The sequence below is a fragment of the Cetorhinus maximus genome, unplaced genomic scaffold, assembly GCF_964194155.1.
Source record: "Cetorhinus maximus unplaced genomic scaffold, sCetMax3.hap1.1 HAP1_SCAFFOLD_3594, whole genome shotgun sequence".
NCBI classification, from domain to species: Eukaryota; Metazoa; Chordata; class Chondrichthyes; order Lamniformes; family Cetorhinidae; genus Cetorhinus; species Cetorhinus maximus.
The window spans coordinates 1-22,817 of NW_027599501.1; the positions used below are offsets into that span (position 1 = coordinate 1).

Sequence of the window (22,817 nt, forward strand, 5' to 3'; positions counted from 1 at the left end):
GCGGCACTCCCTCAGTACTGACCCTCTGACAGTGCGGCACTCCCTCAATACTGACCCTCCGACAGTGCGGCACTCCCTCAGTACTGACCCTCCGACAGTGCGGTGCTACCTCAGTACTGACCCTCCGACAGTGCGGCACTCCCTCAGTACTGACCCTCCGACAGTGCGGCGCTCCCTCAGCACTGACCCTCCGACAGTGCAGTGCTACCTCAGTACGGCACTGGGAACGTTGGCCTGGATTGGGGGCTCAAGTTTCTGACTCCGAGGGGAGGGACTGGTACCCAGGGATGGTAACTGGGGGTACAATCGGAAAGCGGTATTAGCGTGACTCCGTGTCTTACCCGTGCAACTTCCGGTCACATGATCACAGGTCGTGTTGTGGGGACAGTCACATGACTGCGGACAGCTCTGGCCAAAGCTCGTGTCTGGGCACTCTGTGAGACGTGAAGGAAAAGGGGTTAGGATTTAATGGCTGTCTGAATGGCCTGGGGTGCTTTGCCTCGTCCTCGCCCCAACGCTCTCCTGCTCGCGTCTCCCACGTTCCACCCTCCGGAAACCTCAGCGCAATCTGAAACTCTGCTGCATCCCCCCCGTGTCCTAACTGACTCCGAGTCCCGTCCACCCATCACCCCCTGTGCTCGCTGACCTGCACCCATCACCTCACCGCACCCTGGTCATTTTTTGGTGAAGGTCAATCTCTGGGCTAGGCATTGTCTGTTAGTCCTCTTCTGGGACCAGGGATCCAGGAATTTAGGGTATTAGGCATGGAAGGCATGTGTGCTAGTGATCCACGAGAGTCTTTACCCTCATCCACCCAGGACACAAGAAATAGGAGCAGGTGTAGGCCATTCAGCCCATCTAGCCTACTCCCCCATTCAATACGATCATGTCTGATCTTGGGCTTTAACTCCATTTTCCCACCCGCTCCCCACATCCCTCGATTCAGAGAGATCTGTCTATCCCAGCCGTAAATATATTCAACAATGGAGCATCCACAACCCTCTAGGGTCGAGAATTCCAAAGATTCACCACCCTTTGGGTGAAGAAATTTCTCCTCCATCTCGGTCCTAAATGATCAGCCCCTTATCCTGAGACTGGGGCCCCCGTGTTTTAGATTCTCCGACCAGTGGAAACAGTCTCTCAGCGCCCACCCTGTCAAACCCCTTCAGGATCTTGTAGGTTTCAATCAGATCCTCTCTCATTCTTCTAAACCCCAGAGAATATAAACCCAATTTACTCAGCCCCTCATCGTAGGACATCCCCCTCATCCCGGGGACCAATCTAGTGTAACCTTCACTGTGCCCCCTCCAATACAAGTATATCCTTCCTTAAATGTGGGGACCAAAACCGCGCACAGTATTCCAGATGTGGTCTCACCAAAACCCTGTACAACTGGAGCAAGGCTTCTTTATTCTTGTACTGCAACCCCCTGCAATAAAGGCCCACATACCATTTACCTTCCTAACAGCTTAATGCACCCACACGCTAACTCTCTGTGTTCCTTGTACAAACTCACCCAAGTCTCTCTGAACATCAACACTTACAAGTTTCCCATCTCTTAAAAAATAAACGGTTTTCTATTCTTACGACCAAAGTGAATAACTTCACACACCCCTCACCTCACTCTCTTATCGATTAGCACTCCTAATGCCAACAGTAACCCATATCTCACTATTTGAGCGAATGCTGGGTGTGAAATATCACACCAAGCCGTTACACGGTCCATTCCTGGGGTGAAAGGCCTGGTACGAGGAGAGATCGAACAGAATGTGTTCAGAAGCGAGGTGATGGCGATGAAACATTGTGGGTTCCGAGAGGGTTTGAGAGGGTCGACCCTGAGAGGCTGTTCCCCCACGCTACCCCAACCCCCCCGCCACCCAACCACCACCCCCACCCCCACCCAGCTGCAGAGTCTAGAACACGGGGATGGGGGGGCACAGTCTCAGGATAAGGGATCGGCCATTTTGGGCTGAGATGAGGGGTCGGCCATTTTGGGCTGAGATGAGGGGTCGGCCATTTTGGGCTGAGAGAAGGGGTCGGCCATTTTGGGCTGAGATGAGGGGTCGGCCATTTTGAGCTGAGATGAGGGGTCGGCCATTTTGGGCTGAGATAAGGGGGAACTTCTTCACTCAGGGGGTTGCGAATCTTTGGAGTTCCCCACCCCAGAGGCACGTGGATGCTCCACCGTTGAGTACGTTCAAGACAGACGGACGGGGTTTTTGCGATTTGAGGGGTAGGCCGGGTAAGTGGAGCTGAGCCAGAAGGTTGGCCATGATCATATCGACTGGCGAGCGGGCTCGAGGGGCCAAACGGCCTCATCCTACCCCTATTCCTTAGGTTCAAACGCCTCGGCTAAACCTCCCCTTAGCCTCCGTGCGCCCCCCCCCCTTGCAGGAACAACCCCAGCTTCCCCGATCGCTCGCCTTTCCACTTTGTACAGTGCAACTTACACACGTGCAAATCACCCTTGGCTTTAAACTACTCACGCTGTGCGCAGTGTGTGCCCGCCTTGCCCAGGGCACACTGGCACCTGCCAGTCACTGGGCTACAGGTCACTCCGTCCTCACAGATACACCGATGGACACAGTTGGGTCCCCAAAACCCAGGCGGACAAACTGTGGAGTAGAGAGAGAGAGAGAGAGAGAGAGACTCAGACACTGTAGAAAACACATCCAGAGAAAGAAATATTCCATCCTCTAAAGCGCCGTTCATAAACTAGTATTTACCCCATTGATTTGTTCTGCCAATGGGGTTAGAATGGATAGGGGCTTGATGGGCCGAAGGGCCTGTTTCTGTGCTGTATAACTCTCTGACTCTAACTGTGGTGAAGCACTGAAATAGCATTCCCAGCCCCGAAACAGGCCATTCGGCCCCTCTGCTCCGTGCTGGTGTTCCTGCCCCACACGAGCCTCCTCCCACCCCCCTCTCCCTCTCCCCCCATCAACATATCCTTCTATTCCTCTCTCCCTCATGTGTTTATCCAGCTTCCCCCCCCCCACTTTCAATCCATCTCTGCGATTTACCTCGACCACTCCCCGTGGGAGTGAGTCCCACGTTCTCCCCGCTCCCCGCGGGAGCGAGTCCCACCTTCTCCCCGCTCCCCGCGGGAGCGAGTCCCACCTTCTCCCCGCTCCCCGCGGGAGCGAGTCCCACCTTCTCCCCGCTCCCCGCGGGAGCGAGTCCCACCTTCTCCCCGCGGGAGCGAGTCCCACCTTCTCCCCGCTCCCCGCGGGAGCGAGTCCCACCTTCTCCCCGCTCCCCGCGGGAGCGAGTCCCACCTTCTCCCCGCTCCCCGCGGGAGCGAGTCCCACCTTCTCCCCGCTCCCCGCGGGAGCGAGTCCCACCTTCTCCCCGCTCCCCGCGGGAGCGAGTCCCACCTTCTCCCCGCTCCCCGCGGGAGCGAGTCCCACCTTCTCCCCGCTCCCCGCGGGAGCGAGTCCCACCTTCTCCCCGCTCCCCGCGGGAGCGAGTCCCACCTTCTCCCCGCGGGAGCGAGTCCCACCTTCTCCCCGCTCCCCGCGGGAGCGAGTCCCACCTTCTCCCCGCTCCCCGCGGGAGCGAGTCCCACCTTCTCCCCGCTCCCCGCGGGAGCGAGTCCCACCTTCTCCCCGCTCCCCGCGGGAGCGAGTCCCACCTTCTCCCCGCTCCCCGTGGGAGCGAGTCCCACATTCACCCCGCTCTCTGGGTAAAGACGTTTCTACTGAATTCCCCATCGGATTTATCCAGTGACTGTCTGATATCGATGGACCCCTCGTTCTGGTCTCCATCAGAGATAGTTAAGCAGAGTAACACTTTATGGAGAACCAATATGCTTCTGGATAACAAAAATCTCAACCTGAGATTGAAATTTAATCGATCCCGGCATCGATCGCCGTTTGTGGAAGAGAGTTCCAAACTTCTCCCACCCTTTGTGTGACCAAGTGTTTCCGAATTTCACTCCGGAAAGGTCTGGCTCGAATTTTTAGGCTCTGTAACCCCCACTCCCGGTTCCCAAACTCTCCGACCAGCGGGAATAGTCTCTCTCTCTCTCGACCCTATCTGTTCCCCATAATATCTTGAAAACTTTGATCTTAACCTTCTAAACTCGAGGAAATGTGATCCTAGTTTGTATAATCTCCCCCTCTGGTTCTTTTCCCCGATTCTCTTCAATCTGTGTCCCCCTCTGGTTACCGACCCTCCTGCCCAGTGGAAACAGTTTCTCCTAATTTACTCTGTCCAAACCCCCCTTCCTGATTTTGAACGCCTCGATTCAATCTCCCCCTTAACCTTCTCCGCTCTAAGGAGAACAATCCCAGCTTCTCCCAGCCTCTCCCACACGAACTGAAACCTTTCATCCCTGGTCCCATTCGGGGTAAATCTCCCTCCGCTCCCTCTCCGAGGCCCTTGACATCCTTCCCTAAAGTGCAGGGCCTGTAATCGGACACAGTGCTCCGGCTGGGGCCTAACCAGGGATATATCCAGGGATTAACAGAACTTCTGCACAGGAAGTGCGAGGGTCTCGAGGACTCTCACACAGCAAACGGTCCTGTCCTCTGCCCAGCCCAACTGGGATCGACATGTCCCATCATATGGGCCGCAGGCTCCCAAACACCTCATGCCAAACCGAGCAGGTGGGCACACAGAAAGAGAAAGGGCAATGTCGGAGCTTCTCGGAATGAGGGAGAGATAGAGAGAGAGATTTAGAGAGAGAGGCAGAGACGCAGAGAGAGAGAGAGAGACAGACAGAGGGAGAGATAAGACAGAGGCAGATAGGCAGAGAGATAGAGAGAGATCGAGAGAGAGAGAGACAGAAAGAGGGAGAGATAGGGAGAGAGAGATTTGGAGAGAGAGAGAGACAGAAAGAGAGAAAGATAAGACAGAGGCAGATAGGCAGAGAGATAGAGAGAAAGATTTAGAGAGAGTGAGAAGCAGAGATGCAGAGACAGAGGCAGGCAGAGGGAGAGATAAAGAGAGATTTAGAGAGAGAGATTTAGAGAGAGAGATAGAAAGACAGGCAGATAGGCAGAGATAGAGCGAGAGATTTAGAGAAAGAGAGATTTAGAGAGAGAGGGAGGAAGACAGAAAGATAGAGAGATTTAGAGACAGGCAGGCAGAGAGATAGACTCAGACAGAGAGGGACATAGGGAGGTAAAGAGAGATAGAAGGAGACAGAGAGAGACATGGAGCGAGTGAGAGGACAGAGGGAGAAACAGATAGAGAGAGGGAGACCAAAATGGCAAGACAGTGGCTGATAGGGAAGAGAGACAGACAAAGAGAGGCATGCAGAGATTGAAAGAGGGAGAGACAGAGAAAATCTGACCGTGGAGACAGAATGTGATAGAGAGAGAGAGAGATATAGAGAGTCAGAGAGAAAGAGACAGAGAGAAAGAGACAGAGAGGGAGATAAAGAGAGAGGGAGATACAGAGACAGAGAGGGAGAGACAGAGGGAGAGAGAGAGAGACAGAGGGAGGGAGAGACAGAGGGAGAGAGAGAATGAGGGAGAGAGAGAATGAGGGAGAGAGAGAATGAGGGAGAGAGAGAGAGAGAGACTGAGGTCGAGACAGAGATAGAGACAGAGAATGCAAAAGATGCAGAAAGAGACAGAACAAAAGACAGACAGACAGACTGAAAGAGTGAGGGACAGCAATATGGAGAAAGGGAGGAACAGAAAAACAGAGAGGGAGAGAATGTGAGAGAGAGAGTGAAACAGAGAGTGGGACTGAGAGACAACATGAACCTGCATTTATATAGCACCTTTAGCTCAGTAAAACATCTCAAGGTGCTTCACAAGAGAATTAAAATCTGACCCCGAACCACGTGAAGAGATATTAGGGACAGGCGACCAAAAGCTCGGTCACAGAGGTCGGTTTTAAGAAGGAGGCGAGAGAGAGAGAGAGAGAGAGAGAAAGGCAGAGAGCGAGGCGGAGAGGTTTAGGGAGGGAATTCCAGAGCTCAGGGCCCCCAGGCAGCTGAAGGCACGGCCGCCAATGGTGGAGCGATGGGAATCGGGGGATGCTCAAGAGGCCGGAATTGGAGGAGCGCAGAGATCTCGGAGGGTTGTAGGGGCTGGAGGAGGTTACAGAGATAGGGAGGGGTGTAGGGGCGGGAGGAGGTTACAGAGATAGGGAGAGGTGCAGGGCCTGTAGGAGGTTACAGAGATAGGGAGGGGTGTAGGGGCGGGAGGAGGTTACAGAGATAGGGAGGGGTGCAGGGCCTGTAGGAGGTTACAGAGATAGGGAGGGGTGTAGGGGCTGGAGGAGATTACAGAGATAGGGAGGGGTGTAGGGGCTGGAGGAGGTTACAGAGATAGGGAGGGGTGTAGGGGCTGGAGGAGGTTACAGAGATAGGGAGGGGTGTAGGGGCTGGAGGAGGTTACAGAGATAGGGAGGGGTGCAGGGGCTGGAGGAGGTTACAGAGATGGGGAGGGGTGTAGGGGCTGGAGGAGGTTACAGAGATAGGGAGGGGTGTAGGGGCTGGAGGAGGTTACAGAGATAGGGAGGGGTGTAGGGGCTGGAGGAGGTTACAGAGATAGGGAGGGGTGCAGGGGCTGGAGGAGGTTACAGAGATAGGGAGGGGTGTAGGGGCTGGAGGAGGTTACAGAGATAGGGAGGGGGTGTAGGGGCTGGAGGAGGTTACAGAGATAGGGAGGGGTGTAGGGGCTGGAGGAGGTTACAGAGATAGGGAGGGGTGTAGGGGCTGGAGGAGGTTACAGAGATAGGGAGGGGTGTAGGGGTCGGAGGAGGTTACAGAGATAGGGAGGGGTGCAGGGGCTGGAGGAGGTTACAGAGATAGGGAGGGGTGTAGGGGCTGGAGGAGGTTACAGAGATAGGGAGGGGTGCAGGGGCTGGAGGAGGTTACAGAGATAGGGAGGGGTGTAGGGGCTGGAGGAGGTTACAGAGATAGGGAGGGGTGTAGGGGCTGGAGGAGGTTACAGAGATAGGGAGGGGTGTAGGGGCTGGAGGAGGTTACAGAGATAGTGAGGGGTGTAGGGGATGGAGGAGGTTACAGAGATAGGGAGGGGTGCAGGGGCTGGAGGAGGTTACAGAGATAGGGAGGGGTGTAGGGGCTGGAGGAGGTTACAGAGATAGGGAGGGGTGTAGGGGCTGGAGGAGGTTACAGAGATAGGGAGGGGTGTAGGGGCTGGAGGAGGTTACAGAGATAGGGAGGGGTGTAGGGGCTGGAGGAGGTTACAGAGATAGGGAGGGTCGTAGGGGGCTGGAGGAGGTTACAGAGATAGGGAGGGGTGTAGGGGGCTGGAGGAGGTTACAGAGATAGGGAGGGGGTGTAGGGGCTGGAGGAGGTTACAGAGATAGGGAGGGGTGTAGGGGCTGGAGGAGGTTACAGAGATAGGGAGGGGTGTAGGGGCTGGAGGAGGTTACAGAGATAGGGAGGGGTGTAGGGGCTGGAGGAGGTTACAGAGATAGGGAGGGGTGTAGGGGCTAGAGGAGGTTACAGAGATAGGGAGGGGGTGTAGGGGTTGGAGGAGGTTACAGAGATAGGGAGGGGGTGAGGAAGGATTTGAAAACGAGGGTGAGAATTTGAAAATGGAGGTGTTGCCGGGAGCCAATGTGGGTCAGCGGGCACAGGGGGTGATGGGTGACCGGGGACTGGGTGCGAGTTCGGACACGGCGGAGGGCAGGAGGGTTTGGGATGAGCGGAAGTTTTCCGGAGGGTAGAATGTGGGAGAGCCGCCGGGAGAGGGTTGGGATAGTCGAGTCCGGAGGGAACGAGGGTGTGGGTGAGGGTTTCAGCAGCGGATGAGCTGAGACCGGGGGGGGGGGGGGGGTGGAGTCGGGCGATGTTCGGGAGGTGGGAATAGGCGGTCTTAGGTGATGAGGAAAACGGGCCGGTGGTGAGGAGATGGGAAGGGTCAAGATCGCTTTTGGAGAGGGAGGAAAAATTGACCCAAGGGGACGAGCGATTAGTGGCCAGTTGCCATGGTTACGCAGCAGGCAGGGAGAGGCCTGGGGTACAGTTCCATCGTGGCCACTGACCAGGCCATTGCTGACGATGCTATTGGGACAATTTTGGCTGCATGATATCCATGGTGACCAGGTGGACACGCTGTACGCTGGGATAAAGAGGAAGCTTTAAATAAATTCAGTTCCAAGCGACAGAAAGGCCTTGGCACAAAGTGGGAGGGGCGAGTCATCAGTCCATTGCCCTCTGACCTCAGAGTCGGCAAGCTGAGGTTTCGAGGCCCCCAGCGCCAATACCTTCGGAGCTGCCACCCATTGAGTCAGAGCCTCAATCGAGGCCCTGTCCGCCCTCTCGGGTGGACCTAACCGTCGCCAGGGCCGTGAATGGCAGGGTCTGTGCTCTGTGGGATCTTGCTGTGCCGCAGTCTCTCCCCTAAGCAACCCTCCAGCAGGCTGGATTGTGCCGAGGAGTTGACAAGCGCCACACGGATGCGAGGGGCACTGGCCGGGATAGGCGCCGGCCGGGATAGGCGCCGGCCGGGATAGGCGCCGGCCGGGATAGGCGCCGGCCGGGCTCTCTTCAGGGTCAGGTAGACTTCGTGTTTGAGGCGCTGGGTGACGGGGAATTAGAAAGTGCATCGAGCCTCAGTAGCGGAGGTTAACCTGCGCCCTGGTGATTGACCGATTCAGCCTGGCTACCTGGGGGAGGAGCTATCACTGGGGGAGGAGCCATCACTGGGGGGGGAGCCATCACTGGGGGGGGAGCCATCACTGGGGGAGGAGTTTTCACTGGGGGAGGAGTTTTCATTGGGGAGGAGCTATCATTGGGGGAGGAGTTTTCACTGGGGAGGAGCTATCACTGGGGGAGGAGTTTTCACTGGGGAGGAGCTATTGATGGGGGAGGAGCTATTGCTGGGGGAGGAGCTATAACTGCAGGAGAAGCCATCACTGGGGGAGGAGATATCAATGCGGAGGAGCTATCATTGGGGAGGAGCTATCCTGGGGGAGGAGCTGTCATTCGGAGAAACTATCACTGGGGGAGGGGTTTTCACTGGGGGAGGAGCTATAACTGCAGGAGGAGCCATCACTGGGGGAGGAGCTATCAATGGGGAGGAGCTATCGCTGGGGGAGGAGCTATAACTGCAGGAGGAGCCATCACTGGGGGAGGAGCTATCAATGGGGAGGAGTTATCATTGGGGAGGAGGTTTCACTGGGGGAGGGGCTTCCACTGGGGGAGGAGCTATCACTGGGGGAGATGCTTTCACTGGGGGCGGAGCTATCACTGGGGGAGGAGCTTTCACTCGGGAGGAATTATCACTGGGGGAGGAGCTCTCACTAGGGGAGGAGCTTTCACTGGGGGAGGGGCTTCCACTGGGGCGGAGCTATCACTGGGGGAGATGCTTTCACTGGGGGCGGAGCTATCACTGGGGGAGGAGCTTTCACTCGGGAGAAGTTTTCACTGGGGGAGGAGCTATCAGTGGGGGGGAGCGATCATTGGGGGAGATGCTTTCACTGGGGGAGGAGCTATCACTGGGGGAGGAGTTTTCACTGGGGGCGGAGCTATCACTGAGGGAGGAGCTTTCACTCGGGCGGAATTATCACTGGGGGAGGAGCTATCACTGGGGAGGAGCTATCACTGGGGGAGGAGCTATCACTGGGGGTGGAGCTATCACTGACGGAAGAGCGGTAACTGGGGAGCACCGTTCACTGGGGGCGGAGCTATCACTGAGGAGAAGCTATCATTGGGGAGGAGTTTTCACTGGGGAGGAGCTGTCACTGGGGGAGGAGCTTTAAACTGGGAGGAGCTTTCACAGGGGAGGGGCTATCACTATGGGCGGAGCTATCACTGGGCGGAGCTATCAGTGGACATGGGGGTGTTGGTCAATTCTCCCAGAGCCCCTCCAGTGAACCTCACAGGTCAGGACGTTGGGGGCGTTTGGATGAACAGTGGATCCTGGGACATGGGCTGTAGAGACAAAGAAACCAGAGGACGTCGGAGGCTATCGCTCCCCAATTCTGCCTGACCCTACGCTCTGGTGAGGCGCCCCGCGATGCTGCACCCTGGTCCGAGGCACTTTTACAAATGGCGGCTGTCGGTTTCCATGGTTACTCACGGTGTTGGCAGCTCTTGCCCCTGTATCCTGGGGCGCACAGGCAGGTGCCATTCTCTGCGAGGCACCTCGCTCCGTTCTGGCAGCGACACCACATGGTGCAGTCGTGACCCCAGCGGCTGGGTTTGCAGGTTTGATCGCAACGTAGACCTGTCAATTCCCCACCCCCCCCAACAAAGAGAAACACAGGTAAGAGGCTCCGCATTAACTTCACGGTCACCCACACCGGGCCAGCCGGCCTGAGCGAAGACAAGTATTTCCCTTCACCCAATGATGCCTGGAGACTGCAGCGACAACCATTGATTTCACCTCGTTTGCATTATACTCTCCTCCACTGACTGCATTTTGCTGGGGAAAGAGCTTTTAGTGGGAGGCTGCGCTGTTGTTTTGGTCATGAGTTGTTTGCTGTAGTCCATCTGTTTAAATAGATTCTGTTTGCTCTAGTTTGTGGGCAGCTCCATTTAAATAGACTCTGTAGACTGTTTGCTGTAGTTCATAGACTTCATTTAAATGGAGTCTATTTGCTGTAGTGCACATGCACTCTTGAAATAGACTCTGTGGACTGTTTGCTGTAGTTCATAGACTTCATTTAAATGGAGTCTACTTGCTGTAGTGCACACGCACCCTTTAAATAGACTCTGTAGACAGTTTGCTGTAGTTCATAGACTTCATTTAAATGGGGTCTATTTGTTGTAACGCAAACGCACTCTTTAAATAGACTCTGTAGACTGTTTGCTGCAGTCTGCTTCAAAGATTGATACTGCTTACTGCACCCCACCCCCAAAAACTCATTTGATGATCAACTGGGTGGTCAGTACTCCCTTATTTTTGGACAGTCCTGTTCCTACACGAGGCACCATCACCCGACCAATGGCACGATGGGCCCTGTGCCAGTGTGTACCTCCTACCTACCAATTTGAGGAAGCGATGTTACCTTCCTTAGCGGTTTACTGCCCTTCCCCACAGGAGGCACCTGTGGCGCATCCTGACAGGGACAGGCCAAGCGAGCAACTCAACAGTTGGACCATGGGCCAAGTAGCTATGAGGAGCCCCGTGCCTGGTCAGCCAGTAAGCAGCGGCCGGGCATTTCGGCACAACTTCAATCCTGCCCACAAGTAAGGGAAAAGCGGTCAAAATGGTGGCCACTCCCGCCAGAGATAGGCCGAGTGCAGCACTGAGGCCCAACACCAAAACATGGGCCTCTCCTTCTCTAACCGCCCCCCAGCCAATTCTACTTTGCCTGGGGAATGACCAGGCCTGAGACGCTGGGATCTAACTTGCAGCCTTTCCCCCCACCGCCCACTCCCCAATTATGCGCCCCACAAAATTTCAGAGCTAAAATTGAGCCCAAGCCCCAGGTTCCCCCCCACACCCCCGGAGACGCTCGTACCTGTCCAGCCTGGGGCACACGAGCAGAGGCCAGAGATGGGGTCGCACCGCTCTGCCTTGTCACAGTCACAGTGCTGGCTGCAGTGTGGGCCATAGAGACGCTCCTGGGAGAAAATCGGGGAAACATTAACACAAGGAAAGGAGAGGGGTGCACAGGACAAGAGGAAACCGTCGGCAACTTTCCCAGATCGATCCTGTCAGGAACGTTCCCCCTCCCCCACCCTCTCCCCGCACCCCACCCCCTCCCCGAACCCCACCCCTGCTCTCTCCTCCATACCCCTGCTCTCTCCCCCATACCCCTGCTCTCTCCCCCATACCCCTGCTCTCTCCCCGCACCCCACCCCTGCTCTCTCCACGCACCCCAACCCTGCTCTCTCCCCGCACCCCACCCTCTCCCCGAACCCCACCCCTGCTCTCTCCCCCATACCCCACCCCTGCTCTCTCCCCGCACCCCACCCCTGCTCTCTCCCCGCACCCCACCCCTGCTCTCTCCCCCATACCCCACCCCTGCTCTCTCCCCGCACCCCACCCCAGCTCTCTCCCCATACCCCACCCCTGCTCTCTCCCCCATACCCTACCCCTGCTCTCTCCCCGCACCCCACCGCTGCTCTCTCCCCGCACCCCACCCCTGCTCTCTCCCCGCAACCCACCCCTGCTCTCTCCCCCATACCCCTGCTCTCTCCCCCATACCCCTGCTCTCTCCCCGCACCCCACCCCTGCTCTCTCCCCGCACCCCACCCCTGCTCTCTCCCCCATACCTCTGCTCTCTCCCCGCACCCCACCCCTGCTCTCTCCCTGCACCCCACCCCTACTCTCTCCCCGCATCCCACCCCTGCTCTCTCCCCGCACCCCACCCCTGCTCTCTCCCCGCAACCCACCCCTGCTCTCTACCCGCACCCCACCCCTGCTCTCTCCCCGCAACCCACCCCTGCTCTCTCCCCCATACCCCTGCTCTCCCCCCGAACCCCACCCCTGCTCTCTCCCCCATACCCCTGCTCTCTCCCCCATACCCCTGCTCTCTCCCCGCACCCCACCCCTGCTCTCTCCCCGCACCCCACCCCTGCTCTCTCCCCCATACCTCTGCTCTCTCCCCGCACCCCACCCCTGCTCTCTCCCCGCACCCCACCCCTACTCTCTCCCCGCACCCCACCCCTGCTCTCTCCCCGCACCCCACCCCTGCTCTCTCCCCGCAACCCACCTCTGCTCTCTACCCGCACCCCACCCCTGCTCTCTCCCCGCAACCCACCCCTGCTCTCTCCCCGCAACCCACCCCTGCTCTCTCCCCGCAACCCACCCCTGCTCTCTCCCCCATACCCCTGCTCTCCCCCCGAACCCCACCCCTGCTCTCTCCTCCATACCCCTGCAAATTTTCCCCTCCAAGTAAACATCCAATTCCCCTTTTGAAAGTTTCTCTTTAATCTGCTTCCACCATCCTTACAGGCAGCGCATTGCAGGCTGTCTCCTCTCTCTGTCTGTCCCCTCTCTCTATCTCTCTGTTCCCCAGTCTGTCACCTCTCTCTATCCCTCTGTTCCCCAGTCTGTCACCTCTCTCTATCCCTCTGTTCCCCAGTCTGTCCCCTCTCTCTCTATACCTCTGTTCCCCAGTCTGTCCCCTCTCCATATCCCTCTGTTCCCCAGTGGGTACCATCTCTATGACATCCCAGGCGGGCATTTTGACTTACCAGGCATGGTTGATCGCATGTTGGGCCCTGCCACCCTGGTGGGCAGGAGCAGGTGCCATTAAAGCGGCTGCAAGGCGCTCTGTTGGCGCAGTGACAGGTGCCATTACAGCCGTAGCCCCACCGCCCATCCTGACAGGGGAGCGAACAGTCCGACCCGGTCCATCCTGAAGGGGGGAAACAGGGAGGGTCAGAGTTAATGGCCTGGGCCAGCGAGAGGGAGGGTCAGGCCCCTGGGAGGCCCCAGGTCCTGGTGATGAGGGAAGGAATGTGACCCACGGTAACAATGCGAGGTGACCCCCCCGATTATCGTTGCCCTCCGTGGGATCTTGCTGTGCACCTTTGCCTGAGTTTGGAATCTCCTCAGGTTGGGGTAGGGGGGGCTTTACAGGCCCAGAGATCGGCAGCCCCCACCCACCACCGCCCTCAGCCTCCCCTCCCCCCACCCCCACCCCTGACGACAGTGCAGCACTCCGTCAGCACGGGGCCTGGGCTCGGGTGAAGTAGGGAAGCCTCGGCCTCGTGGGTCCCGCCCCCTCAGGAAGCCCCGCCCCCTTTCTGGCGGCCATCTTGCATGGCCCCACCTTTCGGGTCCCGGTGATCCTCCCGCTTGAAGCCGAGGGGGAGGCGAATGAGGGGTGGGGGGAGTTGAGTGAGGGGCGGTGTCGAGTGAGGGGGGGGGGACCGGGTACCGGGGGGATCCCTGTCGGTGGGTTCCAGCCCCATCTCCGACCGTGTTTCCTCCTGGAGCCCAAAATGAATTTGTGAACCTCTCTGTGCCGGGAAAAAACCCTCGGTAAACAACAAAATAAATAAACAAATATCCGGGGGTTTTGGTTGAGCAGGAGGAGGCCATTCAGCCCCTCTCCAGCCTGTCCCACCATTCAGTCAGATCACGGCCGGCCTGTATCCTAACTCCATCTCCCTGCCCTGGTTCCGTGACCCTTAACCCCCCTTTAACCCAACAAAAACCTATCCACCTCCGTTTGGAAATTTCCAATTGACCCCCCTCCCAACCTCAACAGCTTTATTAGTGGGGGTGTGAGAGTTCCAGATTCCCGCTCCCCTGTGTGTGTGTGTGTGTGAAGCGCTTCCTGACATCCCCCCTGAATGGGCCTGGCTCCCATTTTAAGCTCCTGCCCCCTTGTTCTGGGCTCCCCACCAGAGGAAACAGTTTCTCTCCATCGACCCCCATCGAATCCTTTAATCATCTTAAACCCCCCCCTCGATCCGATCGCCCCTTAAATCTTCCACACTCGAGGGATTACAGGCCGAGTCTGTGTGACCCGCCCTCGGGATTTAACCCTTTAAACACCGGGATCGTTCTGGTGAATATGCCCCCTTTCCCCAAGGCTCAATAAATCCTTCCTGAGGTGCGGGGGCCCAGAGCTGAACCCAGTTACTCCCAATGGGATCGAACTCGAGCTGTGTACAGCGGTAACATCACTTCCACCCCCACTTTGTATCCCAGTCCCCACGGGATAAAGGCCGATGTCCCATCAGTCATTACGGTTATTTCAGTGATTCCTCTCCTCGAATCCCGAAATCTCTCTGCTCCTGCCCAGCTCCCCCCGCCCATTTAGAAAATATCCGGATCGATCTTTCCCACAGCCCAGAGCAGGCGGGTCCCACACTCCCCCCAACACTGAGCTCCGTCTGTCACAGTTTGGCCAATTCACTTCATGTATAAACCCTGCTGGGCACAGACCTGTGTCACACTGACAGAGCCCGTCGACAGGCGAGCAGGAGATGGCACGTTGACACTGGCAAGGCAGAGAGCAGTTCGGACCGTAACTCCAGGCAGGGCACGGGACAGAGCAGTGTTCACCCTGTGGAGAGAGTAAAGGTTAATTTCAACAGGGCGATCGATCAGTCAGGGCTGACACGTGGGGAAGACTTCACCAACACAGGATCACCCCAAACTCCATCGTCCCCGACACTGCCAAACAAACACTCCCAGGACAGGTACAGCACGGGGTTAGATACAGAGTAAAGCTCCCTCTACACCGTCCCCATCAAACACTCCCAGGGCAGGTACAGCACGGGGTTAGATACAGAGTAAAGCTCCCTCTACACCGTCCCCATCAAACACTCCCAGGGCAGGTACAGCACGGGGTTAGATACAGAGTAAAGATCCCTCTACACCGTCCCCATCAAACACTCCCAGGGCAGGTATAGCACGGGGTTAGATACAGAGTAAAGATCCCTCTACACTGTCCCCATCAAACACTCCCAGGACAGGTACAGCACGGGGTTAGATACAGAGTAAAGATCCCTCTACACTGTCCCCATCAAACACTCCCAGGACAGGTACAGCACGGGGTTAGATACAGAGTAAAGATCCCTCTACACTGTCCCCATCAAACACTCCCAGGACAGGTACAGCACGGGGTTAGATACAGAGTAAAGCTCCCTCTACACTGTCCCCATCAAACACTCCCAGGACAGCAGGACAGGTACATTGGAGAGTTGGCACTGGGCGCTTTGTGCCATTTACTGCTCTGTTGATGTGCGTCAATGAGGGTGGGCAGCCATCTGATGCCATGTTGGTTGTCTATCAGTGTTTGGATTCGGGGCAGGGAGGAGTTTTTGTGCTGTGGTCCGGGGAGTGTGTCCTGTTGGCTCACTGGTCTCCCCCTGGGACAGGAGCTGGTCGCAGAGGTGAAAGGTCAGCGATTTTAAGCCGCTGCCTTGTTGGGTTTCCCACGTGTTGAACCTGTGTCCAAGCGGACGCAGCCTCCCGCTCTGGCCCCTGCCCCCCCACCCCTCTCCGTGTCTCTTCGCGTTAACTTGGCGTGTCTACAGCCTTACCGTGTATCCCGGGGCACAGGTACAGCGCCCCGTCTCCGCGTCGCATCTCCCTCCGTTCAGGCACAGGCAAGTGTTGAGACACCCGACCCCGTAGAAGCCAGGCTGGCAGCTCTGGTTGCAGGTTCTCCCAGACCAGCCGGCTTTGCAGGTACACTCCCCCATCACTGGGTGGCAACTGGGGAGGAGACACACAGGACATGGGGAGAAGATGAACAACTATCATCGCAAAGGAACTGCGCTCGTCAGGCTCTTACATCTCCACTGTGCCTCTGACAGAGGAAAACATAACTAGGCCCGAAGCCTGAACACCAATCTGACCCCGAGCCACACGAGGAGATATTAGGGACAGGTGACCAAAAGCTTGGTCAAGGAGGTCGGTTTTAAGGAGCGTCTTAAAGGAGGGGAGAGAGAGAGGGGGAGAGGCGAAGAGGTTTAGGGAGGGAATTCCAGAGCTCAGGGGTCCCCCCCAGGCAGCTGAAGGCACGGCCGCCAATGGTGGAGCGATGGGAATCGGGGAATGCTCTCAACAGGCCGGAATCGGAGGAGCGCAGAGATCTCGGAGGGTTGTAGGGGCTGGAGGAGGTCACAGAGATAGGGAGGGTTGTAGGGGCTGGAGGAGGTTACAGAGATAGGGAGGGGTGTAGGGGGCTGGAGGAGATTACAGAGATAGGGAGGGGTGTAGGGGGCTGGAGGAGGTTACAGAGATAGGGAGGGGTTTAGGGGTTGGAGGAGGTTACAGAGATAGGGAGGGGTGTAGGGGTTGGAGGAGGTTACAGAGATAGGGAGGGGTGTAAGGGCTGGTGGAGGTTACAGAGATAGGGAGGGGTGTAAGGGCTGGTGGAGGTTACAGAGATAGGGAGGGGTGTAGGGGCTGGAGGAAGTCACAGAGATAGGGGGTTTGAAGGGGCTGGACGAGGTTACAGAGATAGGGAGGGGTGTAGGGGCTGAAGGAGGTTGCAGAGATAGGGGTATAAGGGCTGGAGGAGGTTACAGAGATATGGAGGGGTGTAGGGGCTGGAGGAGGTTACAGAGATAGGGAGGGGTGTAGGGGCTGAAGGAGGTTGCAGAGATAGGGAGGGGTATAAGGGCTGGAGGAGGTTACAGAAATATGGAGGGGTGTAGGGGCTGGAGGAGATTATAGAGATAGGGAGGGGTGTAGGGGCTGGAGGAGGTTACAGAAATAGGGAGGGTTGTAGGGGCTGGAGGAGGTTACAGAGATATGCAGGTTTGAAGGGGCTGGAGGAGGTTACAGAGATAGGGAGGGGTGTAGGGGCTGGAGGAGGTTACAGAGATATTGAGGGGTGTAGGGGCTGGAGATTACAGAGATAGGGAGGGTTTTTTAAATTCATTTATGGGATGTGGGCTTCGCTGGCTGGGCCAACATTTATTGCCCATCCCTAATTGCCCCTTGAGAAGGTGGTGGTGAGCTGCCTTCTTGAGCCGCTGCAGTCCCTGTGGTGTAGGTACACCCACCGTGCTGTTAGGGAGGGAGTTCCAGGACTTTGACCCAGCGACAGCGAAGGAACGGCCGATATATTTCCAAGTCAGGATGGTGAGTGGCTTGGAGGGGAACTTCCAGGTGGTGGTGTTCCCATGTGTCTGCTGCCCTTGTCCTTCTAGATGGTAGTGGTCATGAGTTTGGAAGCTGCTGTCTAAGGAGCCTTGGTGAGTTGCTGCAGTGCACCTTGTAGATGGTACACACGCTGCTGCTACTGTGCGTCGGTGGTGGAGGGAGTGAATGTTTGTGGATGGGGTGCCAATCAAGCGGGGCTGCTTTGTCCTGGATGGTGTCGAGCTTCTTGAGTGTTGTGGGAGCTGCATTCATCCAGGCAAGTGGGGAGTATTCCATCACACTCCTGACTTGCGCCTTGTAGATGGTGGACAGGCTTTGGGGAGTCAGGAGGTGAGTTACTCACCACAGGATTCTCAGCCTCTGACCTGTTCTTTTAGCCACAGTATTTATATGGCTGGTCCAGTTCAGTTTCTGGTCAATGGTAACCCCCAGGATGTTGATAGTGGGGGATTCAGTGATGGTAATGCCATTGAACGTCAAGGGGTGATGGTTGGATTCTCTCTTGTTGGAGATGGTCATTGCCTGGCACTTTTGTGGTGCGAATGTTACTTGCCACTTGTCAGCCCAAGCCTGGATATTGTCCAGGTCTTGCTGCATTTGGACATGGGCTGCTTCAGTATCTGAGGAGTCGTGAATGGTGCTGAACATTGTGCAATCATCAGCGAACATCCCCACTTCTGACCTTATGATGGAAGGAAAGTCACTGATGAAGCAGCTGAAGATGGTTGGGCCGAGGACACTACCCTGAGGGACTCCTGCAGTGATGTCCTGGAGCTGAGATGACTGACCTCCAACAACCACAACCATCTTCTTTTGTGCTAGGTATGACTCCAACCAGTGTAGAGTTTTCCCTCTAATTCCCATTGAGTCCAGTTTTGCTAGGGCTCCTTGATGCCACACTCGGTCAAATGCTGCCTTGATATCAAGGGCAGTCACTCTCACCTCACCTCGGGAGTTCAGCTCTTTTGTCCATGTTTGAACCAAGGCTGTAATGAGGTCAGGAGCTGAGTGGCCCTGGCAGAACCCAAACTGGGCGTCAGTGAGCAGGTTATTGCTAAGCAAGTGCCGCTTGATAGCACTGTTGATGACCCCTTCCATTACTTTACTGATGATGGAGAGTAGACTGATGGGGCGGTAATTGGCCGGGTTGGATTTGTCCTGCTTATTGTGTACAGGACATACCTGGGCAATTTTCCACATAGCCGGTTAGATGTCAGTGTTGTAGCTGTACTGGAACAGCTTGGCTATGGACGCAGCAAGTTCTGGAGCACAAGTCTTCAGTACTATTGCCAGAATATTGTCAGGGCCCATAGCTTTTGCAGTATCCAGTGCCTTCAGCTGTTTCTTGATATCACGTGGAGTGAATTGAATTGTCTGAAGACTGGCATCTGTGATGCTGGGGACCTCCGGAGGAGACTGAGATGGATCATCCACTCGACACTTCTGGCTGAAGATTGTTGTAAATGCTTCAGCCTTATCTTTTGCACTGATGTGCTGGGCTCCTCCATCATTGAGGATGGAGATATTTGTGGAACCTCCTCCTCCAGTGAGTTGTTTAATTATCCACCACCATTCACAACTGGATGTGGCAGGACTGCAGAGCTTAGATCTGGTCCGTTGGTTGTGGGATCGCTTAGCTCTGTCTATCACTTGCTGCTTATGCTGTTTGGCATGCAGGTAGTCCTGTGGTATAGCTTCACCAGGTTGACACCTCATTTTTAGGTGTGCCTGGTGCTGCTCCTGGCATGCCCTCCTGCACTCTTCATTGAATCCCCTGGCTTGATGGTAATGGTAGAGTGGGGGATATGCCGGGCCATGAGGTTACAGATTGTGTTTGAGTACAATTCTACTGCTGCTGATGGTCCACAGAGCCTCATGGATGCCCAGTCTTGAGTTGCTAGATCTGTTTGAAATCTATCCCATTTAGCACGGTGATAGTGCCACACAACACGATGGAGGGTATCCTCAATGTGAAGGTGAGACTTCGTCTCCACAATGACTGTGTGGTGGTCACTCCTACCGATCCTGTCATGGACAGATGCATCTGCAGCAGGCAGGCTGGTGAGGATGGGGTCAAGTATGTTTTTCCCTCTTGTTGGTTCCCTCACCACCTGCCGCAGACCCAGTCTAGCAGCTATGTCCTTTAGGACTCGGCCAGCTCGGTCAGTAGTGGTGCTACTGAGACACTCTTGGTGATGGACATTGAAGTCCCCCACCCAGAGTACATTCTGTGCCCTTGTACCTCCTCCAAGTGGTGTTCAACATGGAGGAGCACAGATTCCTCAGCTGAGGGAGAGCGGTACGTGGTCATCAGCAGGAGGTTTCCTTGCCCATGTTTGACCTGATGCCATGAGACTTCATGGGGTCCGGAGTCGATGTTGAGGACTCCCAGGGCAACTCCCTCCCGACTCTATACCCCTGTGCTGCCACCTCTACTGGGCCAGTCCTGCCAGTGGGACAGGACATACCCAGGGATGGTGATGCTGGTGTCTGGGACATTATCTGTAAGATATGATTCCGTGAGGATGACTATGTCAGGCTGTTGCTTGACTAGTCTGTGAGACAGCTCCCCCAATTCTGACACTAGCCCCCAAGGCTGAGTTTGCCGTTGTGGTTTACAGTGCCTGGGTCAATGCCGGGTGGTCTGTCCGGTTTCATCCCCTTTTTGAGACTTTGAAACTAATTGGACATCAGTAGTAGGGAAAATGTTAGAATCTGTAACAAAGGATGTGATAACTGTTCACTTAGAAAATATTATATTTGATAAGATTGGGCAGAGTCAACATGGACTTACGAAAGGGAAGTCATGTTTGACAAACCTGTTGGGGTTTTGTGAGGATGTTACTTGGAGCAGTGATAAAGGAGGACCAGTGGATGTGCTGCATTTGGATTTCCAGAAGGCTTTCGATAAGGTCCCACACACGGGAGGTTAGGAGACAAAATTAGAGTGCGTGGGATTGAGGGGTAATATCGTGGCATGAATTGGAGGATTGGTTAACAGACAGAAGACAGAGAGTAGGAATAAACGGGCCATTCTCAGGATGGCGGGCTGTTATTAGTGAGGTACCGCAAGGACCAGTACTGGGGCCAGAGATGTTCACGATCTATATCAATGACTTGGATGCGGGGAACCAAATATAATATTTCAAAATTTGCTGATGACACAAAACTAGTTGGGAATGTGAGTTGTGAGGAGGATGCAAGGAGGCTTCAAGGGGATTTGGGCAGGCTAAGTGAATGGGCAAGTAGAATATAACGTGAATAAATGTGAAGTTATCCACTTTGGTAGAAAAAACAGAAAGGCAGAGTATTTCTTAAATGGTGAGAGGTTGGGAAGTGTTGGTGTCCAAGGGGACCTGAGTGTCCTTGTTCATGAGTCACTAAAAGCGAGCACACAGGGGCAGCAAACAATTAGGAAGGCAAATGAGATGTTGGCTTCATCACAAGGGGATTTGAGTAGAGGAGTAAAGATGTCTTGCTGCAATGGTATAGAGCCTTGGTGAGGCTGTACCTGGAGTAGTGTGGGCAGTTTTGGTCTCCTTATCTCAGGATGTACTTGCCATAGAGGGAGTGCAACAGAGGTTCACCAGATTAATCCCCAGGATGTCGGGATTGTCTTATGAGGAGAGAGGGAGGAGACTGGGCCTCTATTCTCTAGGGTTTAGAAGAATGAGAGGTGATCTGATTGAAACTTACAGAATTCTTACAGGACGTGACAGGGGAGATGCAGGAAGGATGTTTCCCCCTGGCTGGTCAGTCTAGAACCAGGCGACACAGTCTCAGGATAAGGGGTCGTCCGTTTAGGACTGAGGTGAGGAGGAATTTCTTCACGCAGAGGGTGGTGAATCTTTGGAATTCTCTGAGGGCAGTGGAGGCTCGGGTCATTGAGTATGTTCCAGACAGAAATCGATAGATTTCTACATATTAAAAACGCCAAGGGATATGGGGATAGTGGGGGAAAGTGGTGTTGAGGTTAATGGTCAATCATGATCGGTGGTCCCTCATTACTGACCCTCCAACAGTGCAGCCCTCCCTCAGTACTGACCCTCCGACAGTGCGGCACTCCCTCAGCACTGACCCTCCGACAGTGCGGCGCTCCCTCAGTACTGACCCTCCGACAGTGCGGCGCTCCCTCAGTACTGACCCTCCGACAGTGCGGCGCTCCCTCAGTACTGACCCTCCGACAGTGCGGCACTCCCTCAGTACTGACCCTCCGACAGTGCGGCACTCCCTCAGTACTGACTCTCCGACAGTGCGGCACTCCCTCAGTACTGACCCTCCGACAGTGCGGCACTCCCTCAGTACTGACTCTCCGACAGTGCGGCACTCCCTCAGTACTGACCCTCCGACAGTGCGGCGCTCCCTCTGCCCATCAGTGCTGACAGGGGAGGATCAGCGTGGATTTTACACCCCTCACATCCCTGGGTCGGGGTTTCTAACCCATGACCTTCTGACTCCAAGGCGACGGAGCCAACCAGTGAGCCAAGGCCTCGCACTCCCATGACGGGAGTATTCGGTGCTAAGGTAAAGATCGGCTCTGATTGAACTTAACAGTGAGGGGTACAGCACGGTGGGTGTACCTACACCACAGGGACTGCAGCGGCTCAAGAAGGCGGCTCACCCACCACCTTCTCATGGGGGCAATTAGGGATGGGCAATAAACACCGGCCTGGCTATGAAAGAATGAGAAAGGTTGTAGGATGGTGAGAGATCGATGATTCCATTGCATTGTGGTACCCATCACATGTTAATGACACAGTCCCAGCGTAAGGCACTTGGCTCTGGTGTTGACAGTGTGAAGATTCTCTGTCGCTCCCTGCCACCCCCCGGTAGGTACCCACCTCTGAGTGTGCACTGTGTGGCAGGGGCACTGCCTGTCACAGTCATGGCCAAACAGACCCTCCTGGCACAGCCTTTCCTCGCAGCGGCTGCCTTGGTATCCGGACTCGCACAGGCACGCCCCGTCAGGCATACACTTGGCATTGTTCAGGCAGTCGCAGGTTTGTGTGCAGTTCAGGCCAAACTTCCCGATCGGGCATTCCTCTTGGCACCTACCAGACGAGAGGTGGAGAGAGGGAGAGAGAGAGAGGGGGAGAGAGAGGGGGAGAGAGAGGGGGAGAGAGAGGGGGAGAGAGAGGGGGAGAGAGAGGGGGAGAGAGAGGGGGAGAGAGAGGGGGAGAGAGAGGGGGAGAGAGAGGGGAGAGAGAGGGGGAGAGAGAGGGGGAGAGAGAGGGGGAGAGAGAGGGGGAGAGAGAGGGGGAGAGAGAGGGGGAGAGAGAGGGGAGAGAGAGGGGGAGAGGGACAGGGAGAGGGACAGGGAGAGGGACAGGGAGAGGGACAGGGAGAGGGACAGGG

At 55.9% G+C, this 22,817-nt stretch overlaps 1 protein-coding gene across 1 annotated transcript; it reads right to left on the reverse strand.

Moving 5' to 3' along the window:
• Nucleotides 1-341: 341 nt before the first annotated feature.
• LOC144678096 (uncharacterized) lies at nt 342-22,513 on the reverse strand (the record flags this gene model as incomplete). The annotated part of the gene is made up of 8 exons (XM_078538007.1): nt 342-434; nt 2,487-2,615; nt 10,014-10,160; nt 11,401-11,503; nt 13,082-13,245; nt 14,787-14,907; nt 15,890-16,064; nt 22,304-22,513. Coding segments are annotated over 8 exons (1,142 nt in total), but the record flags the coding sequence as incomplete, so codon positions are not given.
• Between the last annotated feature and the right edge of the window lie 304 nt (nt 22,514-22,817).